A 15,506-nucleotide genomic window follows, 5' to 3' on the forward strand; every position below is an offset into this window, starting at 1 on the left:
AAGATAACCAGGATTACGATGTAATGTTCTCATTTAGGTGGGTCTGTAAAGGATAAGGGATACTGTGATAAACAACCGGAAATGAGACTGCATGGAAAGAAAAGGTCACTTCCTGTTTGGGTGTGCCAACTTTCAAAGTAATGGGCTACAAGCTTTTTATTTTTTTTTAACGTTTGAAATTGAGATTTGGAAGAATGTCAAAACCTACTAAATGTATCTGGTTTAGAATAGTCTTAAATTTGATAATGCAAGTGCTGCTTTTAGGTTCAAAAAGCGTTCAATACAAAAAAAAATTTTTGCTTTTAGGTTGATTAGATGACAAACTTTTCACCATCTAGGTCACATAGCTTTTAAAATAGCCCTGGGCCTGAACAATATGCATGTTTTTGGATAAATATCTGGCTAGATCAATCAAGTATCGATTGATAAACCTATTTTGTTAAGGTCAATTGTATTTTAAAAGGACCACTTATTGAATAACTTACTAAATTGACTTATTGAGCAAGGGAAAAGGCCTGGTCCTAAAGGTAACCCAACATGTATGTTTTTGGACAAATATCTGGCTAGATTAAGTATCAGTTTATGGATAAACCTATTTTTACAAAGGTAAATTGTATTTTAGAAGGACCAGTTGTTTTAAATAACGAGCAAAATGGACTTTTATTACGAAAAGGGAACACCGGAAGTCCTTGGTGACGTCACAGATGTGTTGAGGTAGAAGGAACGTCTGCAATGGCTGAGGTAATTTTTTTCGTGTGTGTTTATAGTCTTTAAAACGACACGGTTGGTGTTGAGTTGTGTAAATAATTTTACTGGTTCCCAGTGGTTTTACTTTAGATAATAAAGCCGTAAATTATGGTTTCTACCAGCAGCGTTGAATCAACGTAAGTTACGTAGGTGGTAGCTAGCGATCTCTCAGACTGGTAGTTTCTGTTTACTTTTATCTTGGGTCGTTACTTTCACCTGTATGTTCGGATTAGACACTTGATTACATGCTAGATTTATATAATCGCAGGATTGCGGTTCATATTCACGTGGTGCGCGCACACGACACCCTGGCTCGAGTTAGCTTGTTAGCCGATCATGTTTTTGCTCAGACCCACAGCTTACAGGACCTCCAGCAGCCGGCTGTCTCCTCCAAGGTGTTTGTTCAAAGAGACTACGGCTCAGGAACAATATGCAAGTTTCAGACCAAGTTCCCCTCTGATCTCGAATCAAGGGTACGCACAGAGTTCACCTGGTTGTTGTGATTTATTTAAATCTAAACCTCTGTAAGATTGTGGGTTTCGACTGCTTGTGTGGTTTCAGCTCGATAAGCAGCAGTTTGAGGAGACCATCCAGACTCTGAACAACCTGTACGCAGAGGCAGAGAAACTCGGTGGGAAGTCCTACCTGGAGGGGTTCCTGGCTTGCATGACCGCCTACACCATCTTCCTCTGCATGGAGACACACTATGAAAAGGCAAAACTGCTTCACATCTGTGATATAAACTTTGGAGGGGTAGACACGTTGTACATGATTAAGTTTTGTTCTGTTTGTGTACAGGTGTTAAAGAAGATTGCCAGATACATACATGACCAGAATGAGAAGATTTATGCTCCAAGGGGCTTGCTGCTGACGGACCCCATAGAGAGAGGCCTCAGAGTTGTATCCTTGAGTCATTTCAATTATATTGTTTATTTATTATGGCCAAAGGCTGGAATCGAGATTTTCTTTTTTATGACCATTATCACATCTTTCATATTAGTCATGAGTTTGTCACAAGTTTAGGCAGTAAACATTAGTGTACGTATATTGTTAAAGCTTGGAAATTTGAATCTATCCATCCATCCACTATCTTCCGCTTGTTCTGAAGTCGGGTCTCGGGAGCAGCAGTTTGATCAGGAGGTCCAGACCTCTCTCTCCACAGCCACCTCTTCCAGCTCTTCTGGGAGGACTCCAAGGTGTTCCCAGGCCAAATGAGAAACATAGTCTCTCCAGCGTGTCCTGGGTCTTCCCCAGGGTTTCCTCCCAGTCGGGCATGCCTGAAGCACCTCCCTAGGGAGGCGCCCAGGAAGCATCCTTACCAGATACCTGAACCACCTCAACTGGCTCCTCTCAATGTGGAGGAGCAGCAGTTCTACTCTGAGTCTTTCTCGGATAACTGAACTTCTCACACTATCTCCAAGGGAGAGTCCAGCTACCCTGCAGAGGGAATTCATTTCATCCACCTGTATCCATGATCTCATTCTTTTGGTCACTACACAGAGCTCGTGACCATAGGTGAGGGTAGGAATGTAGCCCAACCGGTAAACAGAGAGCTTTGCCTTACAGCTCAGTTTCCTCCTCACCACAACGGACCGGTACAGAGTCTGCAATACTGCAGACGCCGTTCCAATCTGTCTGTTGATCTCACTCTCCATTCTTCCTTCGCTCGTGAACAAAACCCTGAGATGCTTGAACTCCTCCACTTGAGGCAGAACTTCACCCTTGACCCGAAGAGAGCAATCCACCCTTTTCTGGTTCAGGACCATGACCTCAGATTTGGAGGTGCTGATTCACATCCCAGCCGCTTCACACTCGACTGCAAACCGCTCTAGTGAGAGCTAAAGATCACGTCACAATGACACGAACAGGCCCACATCATCTGCAAAGAGCAGAGATGGAATCCTGAGGCCACCGAACCGGAAACCCTCTGCCTGCTGGCCGCACCGAGAAATTCTGTCCATAAAAGTTATGAACAGAATAAGTGACAACATGCAGCCCCGGTGGAGTCCAACTCCCACCCTGAAGGGGTCTGACTTACTACCGGCAATGTGAACCAAACTCTCTCACACCGCTTGTATAGGGACTAAACAGCCCGTAAGAACGGGCCCCCAATCCCATACTCACAGAGCACCCCCCACGGTGTACCCCGAGGAACACGGTCGAATGCCTTCTCCAAATCCACAAAACGCATGAGCTGGTCCGGTGTTCCACGGCCAGGATGAAACCCGCATTGTTCCTCCTGGATCTGAGGTTTGACCAACGATCGGACTCGCTTCTCCATTACCCTTGAATAGACCTTACCAGGCAGGCTAAGGAGAGTGATGCCCCCATTATTGGAGCACACCCTCCGGTCCCCATTTTTGAAGAGGGGAACCCCCACCCCAGTTTGCCAATCCAGTGGCACTGCCCCAGATGCCCACACGATGTTGCAAAGGCGTGTCGGCCAAGACAGCCCCACAACATCCGAACCTTAAGGAAATCAGGTTGAATCTCGTCCACTCCCGGAGCCCTGCCGCCTCGGAGACTTTTAACTACCTCTGCGACCTCAGCCACAGTTATAGATGGATCAACCCCGAAGTCCCCGACTCGCCTTCCTCCATGGAAGGGATTCTGGTGGGATTGAGAAGTATTCCCTCCACCTCCCTACGACATCACTGGTTGAGGTCAACAGCACCCCACCTTCACAAGATACAGTGTTAGTAAAGTGCTGCGTTACCCTCCTCAGGGGGACCTCGGATGGTTTGCCAGAATCTCCTCGGAGCCGACCGAGAGTCTATCCGAGGTCTCACCAAACTCCTCCCACATCCGAGCTTTTGCCTCAGCAACAGCCAAGGCTGTGGAGCGCTTGGCCCTCCGGTACTCCTCAGCTGCCTCCGGAGTCCCACCTGCCAACAAGGCCCGATAGGACTCCTTCAGCTTGACAGCCTCCCTAACCCGGGGTGTCCACCACCAAGTTCGAGGATGCCACCACGAGAAGCACCGACAAACTTATTCCCCACCTTAGCTGGGATGCAGTTAAAGCTCTCCCGGAGGTGTGAGTTGAAGATCTTTCTGACGGGTTCTTCTGCCAGGCGTTCCCAGCGGGGTCCGTCTGGCATCTTCCCCTGCCATCTGATCCAACTCTCTACCAGGTGGTGATCAGTTGACAGCACAGCTACTCTCTTTACCAGTGTCCAAAACAAATGGCTGCAAATCAGATGACGTGACTATGAAGTCAATCATCAGTCTATGACCTAGGGCAGATCTGTGCAAGTAAAGCTTCATAAACGTTACTGGGAGGCTTTACACAGCTGTACTTCGGCATAAAACAGACATCGGCACTACATTTTTTAGTTATGCTACTTATATAAAGTGGTGCTGGAAAATTTGGGAACTATTTAGAATTTTCTATATTTCTGCATAAATATGATTAAATTACTGTTTCTGTTCAGTGCCCCGAGATGACTTCTGTTGTGACTTGGCACTATATAAATAAACTGAATTGAATTGGACCTAAAACAAGTTTAGGTCAGATGATCAGATTTTCATACAAGTCCTAAAAGTAGATGCAGAGAACCCAGTTAAACAAATGAGACAAAAATATTATACTTTGTCATTTATTTATTGAGGAAAATGATCCAATAGTACATATTTACGAGTGATAAAAGTATGTGAACCTTTGTTTTCAGTATCTGGTGTGGACCCCCCTCCCCCCGCAATAACTGCAACTAAACATTTCTGGTAATATTGGATCATTTTATTTAATAAATAAATGACCAAGTATTATAATTTTGTCTCATTTAACTGGGTTCTCTTTATCTACTTTTAGGACTTGTGTGAAAATCTGATGTTTTAGGTCAAATTCGTGCAAAAATATAAACATTTATAAAGGGTTTGTAAACTTTTAAGCACCACTGTATAGCTGATATAAGCAAAAGTGTCTTGTAAATGATCAGTGCAGTGCTGGAATTCTGCTAAGAAAGTCTGGGAAAGAAAATGATTGGACATTATAAAGTGAAGTGAAAATCCTAAAATAGCATTTGGTCAAAGCTCTGTAGGTTTATTTGTTAAATATAAAAAAGTTTCTCAGATGTCATTAAATTATATGAAGGTTATTTTTGCATTGTGCATATTTCCTTAATTTGCCATTTTTCAGGTTGAAATTACCATCTTTGAAGACAGAAGTATTGGCACTGGAAGATAAAAGAAGCTTGTGCTTGAACACCTTTCAGAAAAGTTTCAGACTTGAGAGTCGGCCTCACTTGGAAAATGATGCTTTGGAGTTTTGACATGGTGTTCTTTTTTTGTAGTGAATGAAAACACAATTCCAGGACGGCGGTGCCTTTAGTCAAAAATCAAATGGAAAAGACAAAAACGTTATAATGGTCATTATTCAGAAGTAACCCAAATCTTTTATTCCAATTTTTTAATAATGACTAACAAACACTTATCAGGACTTTCTTAAAGCATCACAGAAATGTGTTTTAACTTTTAGTTTTTGTCTTTTCTTGAACATAATTTTTTTTTTTTGACTCTTCACAGTATAAGCCGATGACCTACCAGATATTCTTCAGCTGTCTGTCTGATCTTGTATGTACAGACAGATTTGAATTTATGTATACCTTTTGATGTAATAATTTCTCCTTTTATTTATTAGAACTTTAAAGTTTGATTTCTTTGAGTTTGTGCACATTTTCTTGTCTTTTTATGCACAGTTGTTGCCTGAATTGTAACCCAGTTGATCAGATCAGATTTTATTAATTGTGCCATTATATTCACATTTTTTTCATCACAGTAATTGCAAATGATTTTATGTACTTTTTGAAACTATCAAGATTATGTTTTGTCAGTGCTGAAAATGGCTGCAGAGCAGGTTTGAGTTGTGGCCGGTAAACTGTAAGATGATGTGTACTTATACACAGTATTGACATGTTGGTAGAGAGAGTTTTGGTGAGACAAAAAGGTTTGTATTTGTTAGAAGAATGTAAACTTTTTGGTGGGGGATCATTTTTTTAAATTGTAAGCTGCATATTTATGTGACGTAGAGGACGGAGCATGTTTAACCAAGTTAATCACGAAATCATATAGCTTAGTGCATTTTGAAAATGTCGTTAATGTGGTGTTGTATAAGTGCACCAGTGCTCCTTAACTGTTTTGTCTGCTGCATATTTATGTTGCAAACGCCATGGTATTATTCATTATCCTTGAACATAGAAGAAATGTAAATGCTCCACAGTGGTGTTTGATTCAGTCACCTTTCTATTGTCATGTTTTATCTTAAAATAAATTCCGGTTCCTTGAAATATGTTTATGTCGTATTTTTTACATCAAGAATATGTAAACATTTAAAGAGACTTGCAGAATTAAGACTTTTATCTGCAAGTGGCATTTTCGACTTGTTTCACGTGTTTTTGTTTGTGGTGCTTTTATTCTGAAAGCACCAAACCGGATGTGTTAAACTGTTTCCGGAGGTCAGCGGGTCACTCGCCTGCTTGTAAATTTAATTTTAATCACCTGCGAAGGTAACTTCTCGCCGAGTCGAAACTGTTCTTTATCTTTAAAGGTGAGTTACAGCAGGAAGTTGTAGAATGATAATTAATGCTCGCATAACAAAAAAATAAAATAAGCTAGCTTTGTTTTCCTGGAGTTTTCACTTTATCGAGGGTGCGCTCATAAAAACACCTATTTTCTGCCAATTAATTAAAGTATTTTACTTATTTAGCTCGTTAAATAACTTTAAAAAGAATTGCATTTATTCTGCATTTGGGGCACAGTGTTTATGCTCTAATTTTACAACTATATGTAGTTTTCTATATAATAACTCCATCCTTTATGTTAACAGACTTCGTCTCTTTTCACCCTGGCGTTTCCTTGTGTCGATGGGATTTACCTCCCGAGGGAAGAAAATCAATTCGTGCATCATGTCATGGATGATTTGGAAACATACCAACAGGAAAACAACCCAAAGAGGTCAAATATAACTTGCTGATAAGTCTGTTTTCTTTAAGTAGTTTTGAGGATTAATGCTTCTGTCTTTGTACATGTTTTAATCTGCTGTTTCTGGCAGAAGTCAAAGTGTACCATACCATACCATACCAATTTATTTATAGAGCACTTAAAACAGCAACAAGGCCAACCAAAGTGCTGTACAAAAGAAAACAAACATGCACAGCGGACAGTAAAACATAAAATAGAAATACAGATACAAATAGCAGCAGAAGCTAACTAAAATGGCCAACAGAGTAGAGAACAGACGGGACCAAAACAAATCACACCGTGTTAAAGGCAAGCGAATAGAAGTGGGTCTTCAAGCGAGACTTAAAGACTGAGAGTGTGGGAGCCTGCCGGACACTCAGTGGCAACTCATTCCACAGTCGTGGACCTGCGACAGAGAAAGCCCTGTCACCTCTGAGCTTACGACGGGTTTCTGGGACTGAGAGAAGCATCTGGTCTGCTGACCTCAGAGGTGGGACATATGGCTGCAGAAGATCAGTGAGATAGGATGGGGCGGAACTGTTCAGTGATTTGAAAACATACATGAGGATTTTGAAATGGATCCGAAGGTGAATGGGTAGCCAGTGCAGGGAGGCCAAAACTGGCGTGATGTGCTCTCTATAGCCTGTACCAGTTAAAAATCGGGCTGCAGCATTTTGGACCAGTTGTAGACGAGCAATGGAGGACTGACTGATTCCAAACAGAAGTGAATTGCAATAATCAAGCCTAGATGTTATGAAGGCGTGGAGCACTGTCTCAAGGTTCTTTTTGGAGAGTATAGGCTTCAGCTTAGACAGCCGTCTCAGCTGAAAAAAACAGGATTTGACCATCATGTTTACGTGACTGTTGAGTTTTAAGGACAGGTCCATTATCACCCCCAGATTAGTGACCTTTTGTTTCTCTAGCGGGGCTAGAGAGAAAAAGTCAATGTCATGGTTCATGAGTGAGCCACTGGGATGGAACAGCATGACTTCAGACTTCTTCTCATTGAAGCTTAAGAAGTTTAAAGCCATCCAGTCCCGGATGTCAGCCAGGCAATCAAGAAGAGGCTGAATAGAGCGTGTGCCTCAGGGGGAAGTAAATTTGGCAATCATCGGCGTAGAAATGAAAGGGTATGTCGTGTTTGCGGAAGATAGCACCTAGTGGCAGCAGGTATAAAGAAAAGAGAAGGGGACCGAGGATGGACCCCTGCGGTACCCCCCCCACTGGAGCGCTGTCGATGCCGAACTAAAAGTGTAGAGATTATTATACATTGGTAGCAGATTATAATAAATTTGCAATATGCTTTGTAAGTCATTCCTTAATAAATAAAACCAAAAACAACATAAAAGGGTAGTTCAAAGTTAGAAAATGTAAAAACTGCTCATTTAGTTAATATGTTGATGAAGCACAATTTGTTTTTCATGTTTTTACTCCATCACTTCCATTTTTGTGGACACTTTTTTTCCTTATTTTTATATGACCATTTTTTGTAGTCGCGCATTTCTTTTTCTCATTTTACTTACTAATGGGAGACTTTCTCTAGTATAACTTTTAAAAGACTAACACTATTGTTTGTGTTCACTGAATGCTTTGACTTGCTCTCAACAACCTCTTGATTACACCTAACATGCTTCGACTTTGTCACTTAGTTACACACACATCTATCTGTGTATGTGTGTGTGTGTGTGTGTTGATCCATTGCATGCTCAATAATTCTGGTGGGTAAATTGAACAAGGTTGAGTCTTGTCCTCTGGACGGATTATTCCAGTGGTGTAGTCTACGTGATATGCGGGTATACGAAGTATACCCAGTAGAAAAGCTAAAAAATATCAGTATACCCATTTAAAAGTGCCTAATGATGCATGACATCTCATGAGGCACGTGTCATTGATACGTTAAACGGTAGTTAAACGCTTCCATAACAATCTATCGATATATGCAGTGCTTGTTTATTCCACTTGCTTATCCAGCAAATTATTGTATAATTAATATCTAAAAAAAGTTAAATCTGGTCCTCTGGACATTCAAAAAAAACAAAACAAAAAAATCTAGAAACGTTTCGTCTCTCATCCGAGAGACTTCCTCAGTCTGAGGTGCTGTTTTCAGCTCAGTCTCTTAAATAGCACCTTCTCAGAGTGGATCAACCAGTTTGCTGCTGACAACCAAAACCAGTTGATCACATGCTCAAGAAGGACCATCAGCCTAACAATGGATCATTAGCACACTGATGGCTGTTTACTATTCACAGAGGGCTGAGTGATACTAGCAATCACAGCATTGTAAGAGGGGGACAGTTGAACCCGGAGGCCTCCACCCCTGTTTAATGATGGACAATTTCTTTTCACAAAGATGGCCTCCTTTACTCCTCTCTCAAACCATCGTTCCTCTCTGTCCAGGATGTGAATATCTTCATCCCTGACAGAGTGACCGCTGGCCTGGAGATGAGTGTAGACCGTAGAGTCCTGGCCTGATGATGTTGATCTTCTGTGCTGGGCCATCCTTTTGGCCAGTGGCTGTTTAGTTTCTTGATGTAAGACTGATCACCCTCCTGACACTGAACAACATACACAACATTACTCTGTTTGTGCCGGGGGACTGGATCTTTGGGATGAACCTACTTCTGTACTTACTACTTAATACTTGAACATGTTTTACTTTGATACTGTTTTATAAATTCTAAAACATGTTTTTAATACAAAGCCAATTGTTGTACAAAGTTTGTTGTTCATTTATTCCAATATAAGCATCAGATGAATTTAGAAATGTTCCAATATGCTTTAAATTCAAAATAAATTGATGATTACATTGTACTAACCGTGGTTTCTAAGCACAGTATACAGACCGACCGTGGTAAAGTTAGTTTTACGTTGGACATTCGCACTTGTTGGCTTCAGCGGTGTCCAACGTAAAACTAACAAAAAATAGACTTCACCACTGGATTATTCTTTATTGAAACGTTTCTTCTTTTACCCGAAAGTGCTTTTACTTAATATTCAGTCTTATTATAATGTTCCTTTTTATTTACCCTTTATTTATACAGGTAGTCTCATTGAGTCACAATAACTCATTTTCAAGAGAGACCTGGTTTTGGGAGCTGATGATGGGGGTTAAGGGCCTTGTTCAGGGGCCCAGAGTGGAGCAAATGAGGGTGGAGGCAGGTGTGGGTGTTTCACCTTTTCCACCCACATTTTGATGTTGACGGTACCAGGAGTTGAACCTGCGACTTTCCGATCACAGGCCCATCTTCTCTAACCTCTGTGCCACCACTCCCCAGCTTATAAGCAGCACCTTCTCGTAGTGGATCAACCAGTTTGCTGGTGACAGCCAGAACTAGTTGTTCACATGGATGGAGGACCAGCAGCCTAACAGCCGATTGTTAGTGCCACGATGGCCGCCTGCTGTTATACTAATGGCTGAGTTAGTTGCAGCTCTTCAGTCTGAAGAAGTCTTTTGCATAAAAGATGAAATGTTTCAATAAAGAAGAATCCGTTCAGAGGACCGGACTCAACCTTGTTAGAATTTTATTTTAAAGTTTGTGTAAGCTCATTGTCAAATATCCAAATATTTATAATGTTTTTTAGTCTGTAATTTCAAAAAGCTGACACCGTTATTGTGCTGATTATTTGTACAGCTGTTCATGCAGTTCGGCTGAACAAAAGCCTTATGTGTATTTTACAAAAGACGATGTTTGTGAAGGATTTAAACTCATGTTTAAGGAAATGACTGCGGTCACATTTGAATGTCATTTATATTTATTCATATGTGGCTTTTATTTTACAACCAGACACTTTTACCATCTTTCACAAAGGCTCATTTTATTAGAAATAACAGGCAATAAACATGTATCCCCGTGTGTCCCTTTCTATCGGTCCAGCGTGCTGCTGTTCCCCCCATTACCCAGCAGACTGCGGTACCTGGTTCACAGGACTGTGGAGGACATGGCAGAGCTCTCCACCTTCTCTGTGGGTGAAAGTTGGTGCCGTCAGGTAGTGGTCTGCCATTCTGAGTTCAGGTAATAAATCGTAAATCTATGGCCTATGCTTTAAAAAAAAAATGTCTAAGAAGATTGGATGACACAACTTAGTAATGTTTTTAAAATGTTTTGGGTGTGACTTATAACTGAGACCGTTCAGAACTACATGCAAAGCGTTCTGTTTGTCTTCTTGTAGGCGTGTGTCGGATGAAGATGGTGGTTTTCAGGGTAACGGAAGTTATTCTGAAGAGCCCCTGGGCAGAAAGGAGGAGGTGGATGGCAGCATCCAGTCTAAAGCTCCTGTCCCAGCACAAAGCCGGGCACCTAAAAGGCCAGACCAGGCCCTGTTTGTGCCCCGAGCTGTTCGAGTTAGACGGTCGTTACAAAACTCTCAAAGCTCCACAGCAAACGAGGACTCCCAAAGTTCAGCTCACTGTAGCAGTAACTCACTTAGCAGCGCACTGGACTCTAGTTCCAGCGCACTGGACTCCAGTTCCAGTGCACTGGACTCCAGTTCCTGTCCTGAAACCACAGAACTTAAAACACAGCAGTCATGCGCCAAGGTGGTGGAGAATAAAACAAACAGTTGTGCAAACAGTTCAGGGTCTTGTTTTCAGGACGAGACACAAGAGTTGGCCCTGAGTCTGCATGAAAGTGAGGCTGTTGTCTGGAATGAGACTCGGTCCCTTTTTTCTGAGATGAGCTTGGCTGGAGACGAGAGTGAGGACCAGACTTGTCCATCAGACAAGGTGCAGATGGAAGACACAAGCACAGATGATGTTTCTGAACTGGTAAGTTACAGGAGCTCTTGTCTTTGGCTTATTCTTCATAGACGCTGCATATTCATCTCTCCACATTCCATGTAACGCCGTTTAATTTGCTGTCCTTTCAGATTAAAGCACATCTCCAAGAAACAGACTGTGTCTCCATAAAACAGGTTCACAGCGATTACTCCCTCTATGAGAACGTTGCTCTCAACTCTGATGACTTGGGCCACGTGATCGAGATCTACAACTTTCCAGCTTTGTTCAAGACGAACGACCTCCTCGATGCTTTCACAGACTACAGGTAGGAGACCAGAGCTCAGCTCACCGAGCGCCGCGTTCGAATCTTCAGTAATCCGCTCCGATATTTAGAGAAGGGCTCCGCGCTAATGTTGGTTTACACATTTTCATCAGTGTATGTGTTGTTTGAAACAAAACATTAACGTGTACTTAACATTATTCCAAATAAAGTCTACCTGTATGTTGAGACTTATGATCTGCATGGGAAGGTCAAAGATTATACAATCTTTCAATATTATTTTTGCTTCCTTTCAAACACCACCTTTAACAATGACTATACCAAACATAATGGAGTTTATATATATTAAAAAAAACTGAATTTATTTATATTTGTTAACCTCCTAGGATCCACATATGCAAGAGTTCAGGTCTTAGGAGGTTAAAGAGTTGTTCTTTGTACAGGTCCTTCTCAAAAAATTAGCATATTGTGATAAAGGTCATTATTTTCCATAATGTAATGATAAAAATGAAACTTTCATATATTTTTCAGATTCATTGCACACCAACTGAAATATTTCAGGTCTTTAATTGTTTTAATACTGATGATTATGGCATACAGCTCATGAAAACCCAAAATGCCTGTCCCAAAAAATTAGCATATCATGAAAAGATTCTCTAAACAAGCTATTAACCTAACCATCTGAATCAACGAAGTAACTCTAAACACCTGCAAAAGATTCCTGAGGCTTTTAAAAACTCCCAGCCTTGTTCATTACTCAAAACCGCAATCATGGGTAAGACTGCCGACCTGACTGCTGTCCAGAAGGCCATCATTGACACCCTCAAGCAAGAGGGTAAGACACAGAAAGAAATTGCTGAACGAATAGGCTGTTCCCAGAGTGCTGTATCAAGGCACCTCAGTGGGAAGTCTGTGGGAAGGGAAAAGTGTGGCAGAAAACGCTGCACAACGAGAACAGGTGACTTTACCCTGAGGAGGATTGTGGAGAAGGGCCGATTCCAGACCTTGGGGGACCTGCGGAAGCAGTGGACTGAGTCTGGAGTAGAAACATCCAGAGCCACCGTGCACAGGCGTGTGCAGGAAATGGACTACAGGTGCCGCATTCCCCAGGTCAAGCCCCTTTTGAACAAGAGACTGCGTCAGAAGCATCTCGCCTGGGACTGCTGCTGAGTGGTCCAAAGTTATGTTCTCTGATTACAGTACATTTTGCATTTCCTTTGGAAATCAAGGTCCCAGAGTCTGGAGGAAGAGAGGAGACACAGAATTCACATTGCTTGAGGTCCAGTGTCAAGTTTCCACAGTCACTGGTGTGTCATGTCATCTGCTGGTGTTGGTCCACTGTGTTTTATCAAGGGCAGGGTCAATGCAGCTAGCTATCAGGAGATTTTGGAGCACTTCATGCTTCCATCTGCTGAAAAGCTTTATGGAGATGAAGATTTCATTTTTCAGCACGACCTGGCACCTGCTCACAGTGCCAAAACCACTGGTAAATGGTTTACTGACCATGGTATTACTGTGCTCAATTGGCCTGCCAACTCTCCTGACCTGAACCCCATAGAGAACCTGTGGGATATTGTGGAGAGAAAGTTGAGAGACGCAAGACCCAACACTCTGGATGAGCTTAAGGCCGCTATCGAAGCATCCTGGGCCTCCATAACACCTCAGCAGTGCCACAGGCTGATTGCCTCCATGCCACGCCGCATTGAAGCAGTCATTCATGCAAAAGGATTCCCGACCAAGTATTGAGTGCATAACTGAACATGATTATTTGAAGGTTGGAGTTTTTTGTATTAAAAACACTTGTCTTTCATTGGTGGGATGAAATATGCTAATTTTTTGGGACAGGCATGTTGGGTTTTCATGAGCTGTATGCCATAATCATCAGTATTAAAACAATTAAAGACCTGAAATATTTCAGTTGGTCTGCAATGAATCTGAAATATATGAAAGTTTCATTTTTATCATTACATTATGGAAAATAATGACCTTTATCACAATATGCTAATTTTTTTAGAAGGACCTGTACATGTAACAGACTTGCACACAGAAAACTATTACAAAAAAACCTCTAAATACGTATTTATCTTTGGCTATAGATGGGCACCAAAGGTCCTTTCTGACACAGTCTTGTCAAAAGTTAAACTTCGAACTGGTCCAAGTTAAACAAACACCACATTGATACAAATACAGAAATAAAGTCACAACTTCCGTCTGTTTAAGCACAACTCAAAATCACATCTTAACCCTTCTATTGCATCTGTGCCGTTTTTATTTTCAGACTAACTTTAAGAACTATTGTTTCTGTGACTTTTTATCGTCATGCCAGTTTCTCTTAATTCAACAAAAACTGGCTCAGTGATGAACACGCTATTAGATTTTCTATTTATTTAAGTCAGATTTTCTAGTTGATGTGTGTTTTAAAATGTCAAAATACAGATAGGTAATGTTTGGCTCATCTTTTTGAAGAATAAGAAATGGATGTCTGCTAATAATCTGCTGTTAAAAGAAAAGTTGCAACAATAAAGTTAACTCATAAACCCAGGGAGTCCAAAGCAAAGGGCCTGTTTGACTTCAGACACCCAGATATCTCAACCACACCTAAATATTTAGAAGTGTGGTTGAGATATCTTATTTTAAAGTATATATTCTTGTTCTTAAATTACAAAAAAAAACAAAAAAACAATCACCATAAGCTCATTTTTTGCATCTCAGTGATGGTGGGATGAAGATCAAGTGGGTGGACGACACACACGCACTCGGGGTTTTCTCCACGGAGGCAGCAGGTGAGAGCTTCAGTGTAAACATGAAGTCGTGTCGGAGGTTAAAAACTGGACGATGACTAAAAAACAGCGTTTGTTTTTAGCTCTTCATGCTCTCTCCATCTGCCACCCGCTGCTGAAGACACGAGCGCTCTCCAAAGGGAGTAAAAAAGCCAAAAGCAAGGCCATCAGATGTGCAGGTGGGAGTTGGAGCTCTGATCGAGATCTGCACCATGTGGTTGAAAGTGTCTTTATGTTATTTTGTTTTGTTTCCCTAAAGAATTCATCCAGCCAGTGAAGGAGCGACCCAGGACAGACTGTGCTGTAGCCAAGCGGATGGTGACCAGAGCTTTAGGCATACAGGGGCGAGGCAGACTGCAGCGATACTGACTGTAAATACTGCTGCTGAGCAAAGGAAACGTTTTAGGTTCCCACAGTGAACACGGAGCTGCTGCTAATATCCTAAATACGTGTTAGCAGACTGATTAAATGATCAGCTGTAAGGCTCCATCTTTGTGTTGATCAGTGATTTTGTTCATAACTAACAGTAAATACAGTATATCATCATCATGAAGCATTAAAGACACAAGTCTGCTTTGATCATATTTTATTTAAAAACACAATTCTTGTCCACATTCACCTCAGCATCCAAAATAAAAGCAATTAAACTTAAATTGCTTCATCCAAACTAATTTACAAACCTACGAGGAGGTCTTTTTACATCCACGTGTGGCTGTTGCAGCACTCCCACAACGCCGTCGCAGTCCCTGATGGTAATAACTTAACAAAACTCAGACGACGACACTGGTCCAGATGGGATGTACAGACCGAAGGTGACAACGCACGACAAAAATAATAAATACATTTCCACAATAAACTTTGGGAACACACTCAAAAGAACCAGATCCAAGCAGCTGTTGCAGGCAGTCACTTGGAGGCTCAGCCAGAAAAATAGAAACCTTATTTTCAGTTCCTTATAATAAAGTGGACACACATTGCAGTGAATATATAAACCATTTGTATCCAGCTGTGTGAAGAGACACATTCA

General features: G+C 41.6%; 2 protein-coding genes across 2 annotated transcripts; both read left to right on the plus strand.

Moving 5' to 3' along the window:
* Window positions 1-672: 672 nt before the first annotated feature.
* golga7 (golgin A7) lies at window positions 673-6,029 on the plus strand. Its single transcript, XM_037679207.1, has 5 exons — window positions 673-741; window positions 1,098-1,220; window positions 1,309-1,461; window positions 1,546-1,647; window positions 4,883-6,029. The coding sequence occupies exons 1-5, from the start codon at window positions 733-735 to the stop codon at window positions 4,928-4,930; spliced, it is 435 nt and encodes a 144-aa protein (XP_037535135.1). The 5' UTR covers window positions 673-732; the 3' UTR covers window positions 4,931-6,029.
* A 169-nt stretch (window positions 6,030-6,198) lies between these two features.
* Window positions 6,199-14,944, plus strand: r3hcc1 (R3H domain and coiled-coil containing 1). The gene is made up of 8 exons (XM_037679210.1): window positions 6,199-6,289; window positions 6,569-6,696; window positions 10,578-10,715; window positions 10,873-11,467; window positions 11,569-11,744; window positions 14,412-14,482; window positions 14,563-14,658; window positions 14,739-14,944. The coding sequence occupies exons 2-8, from the start codon at window positions 6,653-6,655 to the stop codon at window positions 14,846-14,848; spliced, it is 1,230 nt and encodes a 409-aa protein (XP_037535138.1). The 5' UTR covers window positions 6,199-6,289; window positions 6,569-6,652; the 3' UTR covers window positions 14,849-14,944.
* Window positions 14,945-15,506: the final 562 nt, after the last annotated feature.

This window comes from Nematolebias whitei, chromosome 7 (assembly GCF_014905685.2).
Source record: "Nematolebias whitei isolate Nwh7 chromosome 7, NemWhi1, whole genome shotgun sequence".
NCBI classification, from domain to species: domain Eukaryota; kingdom Metazoa; phylum Chordata; class Actinopteri; order Cyprinodontiformes; family Rivulidae; genus Nematolebias; species Nematolebias whitei.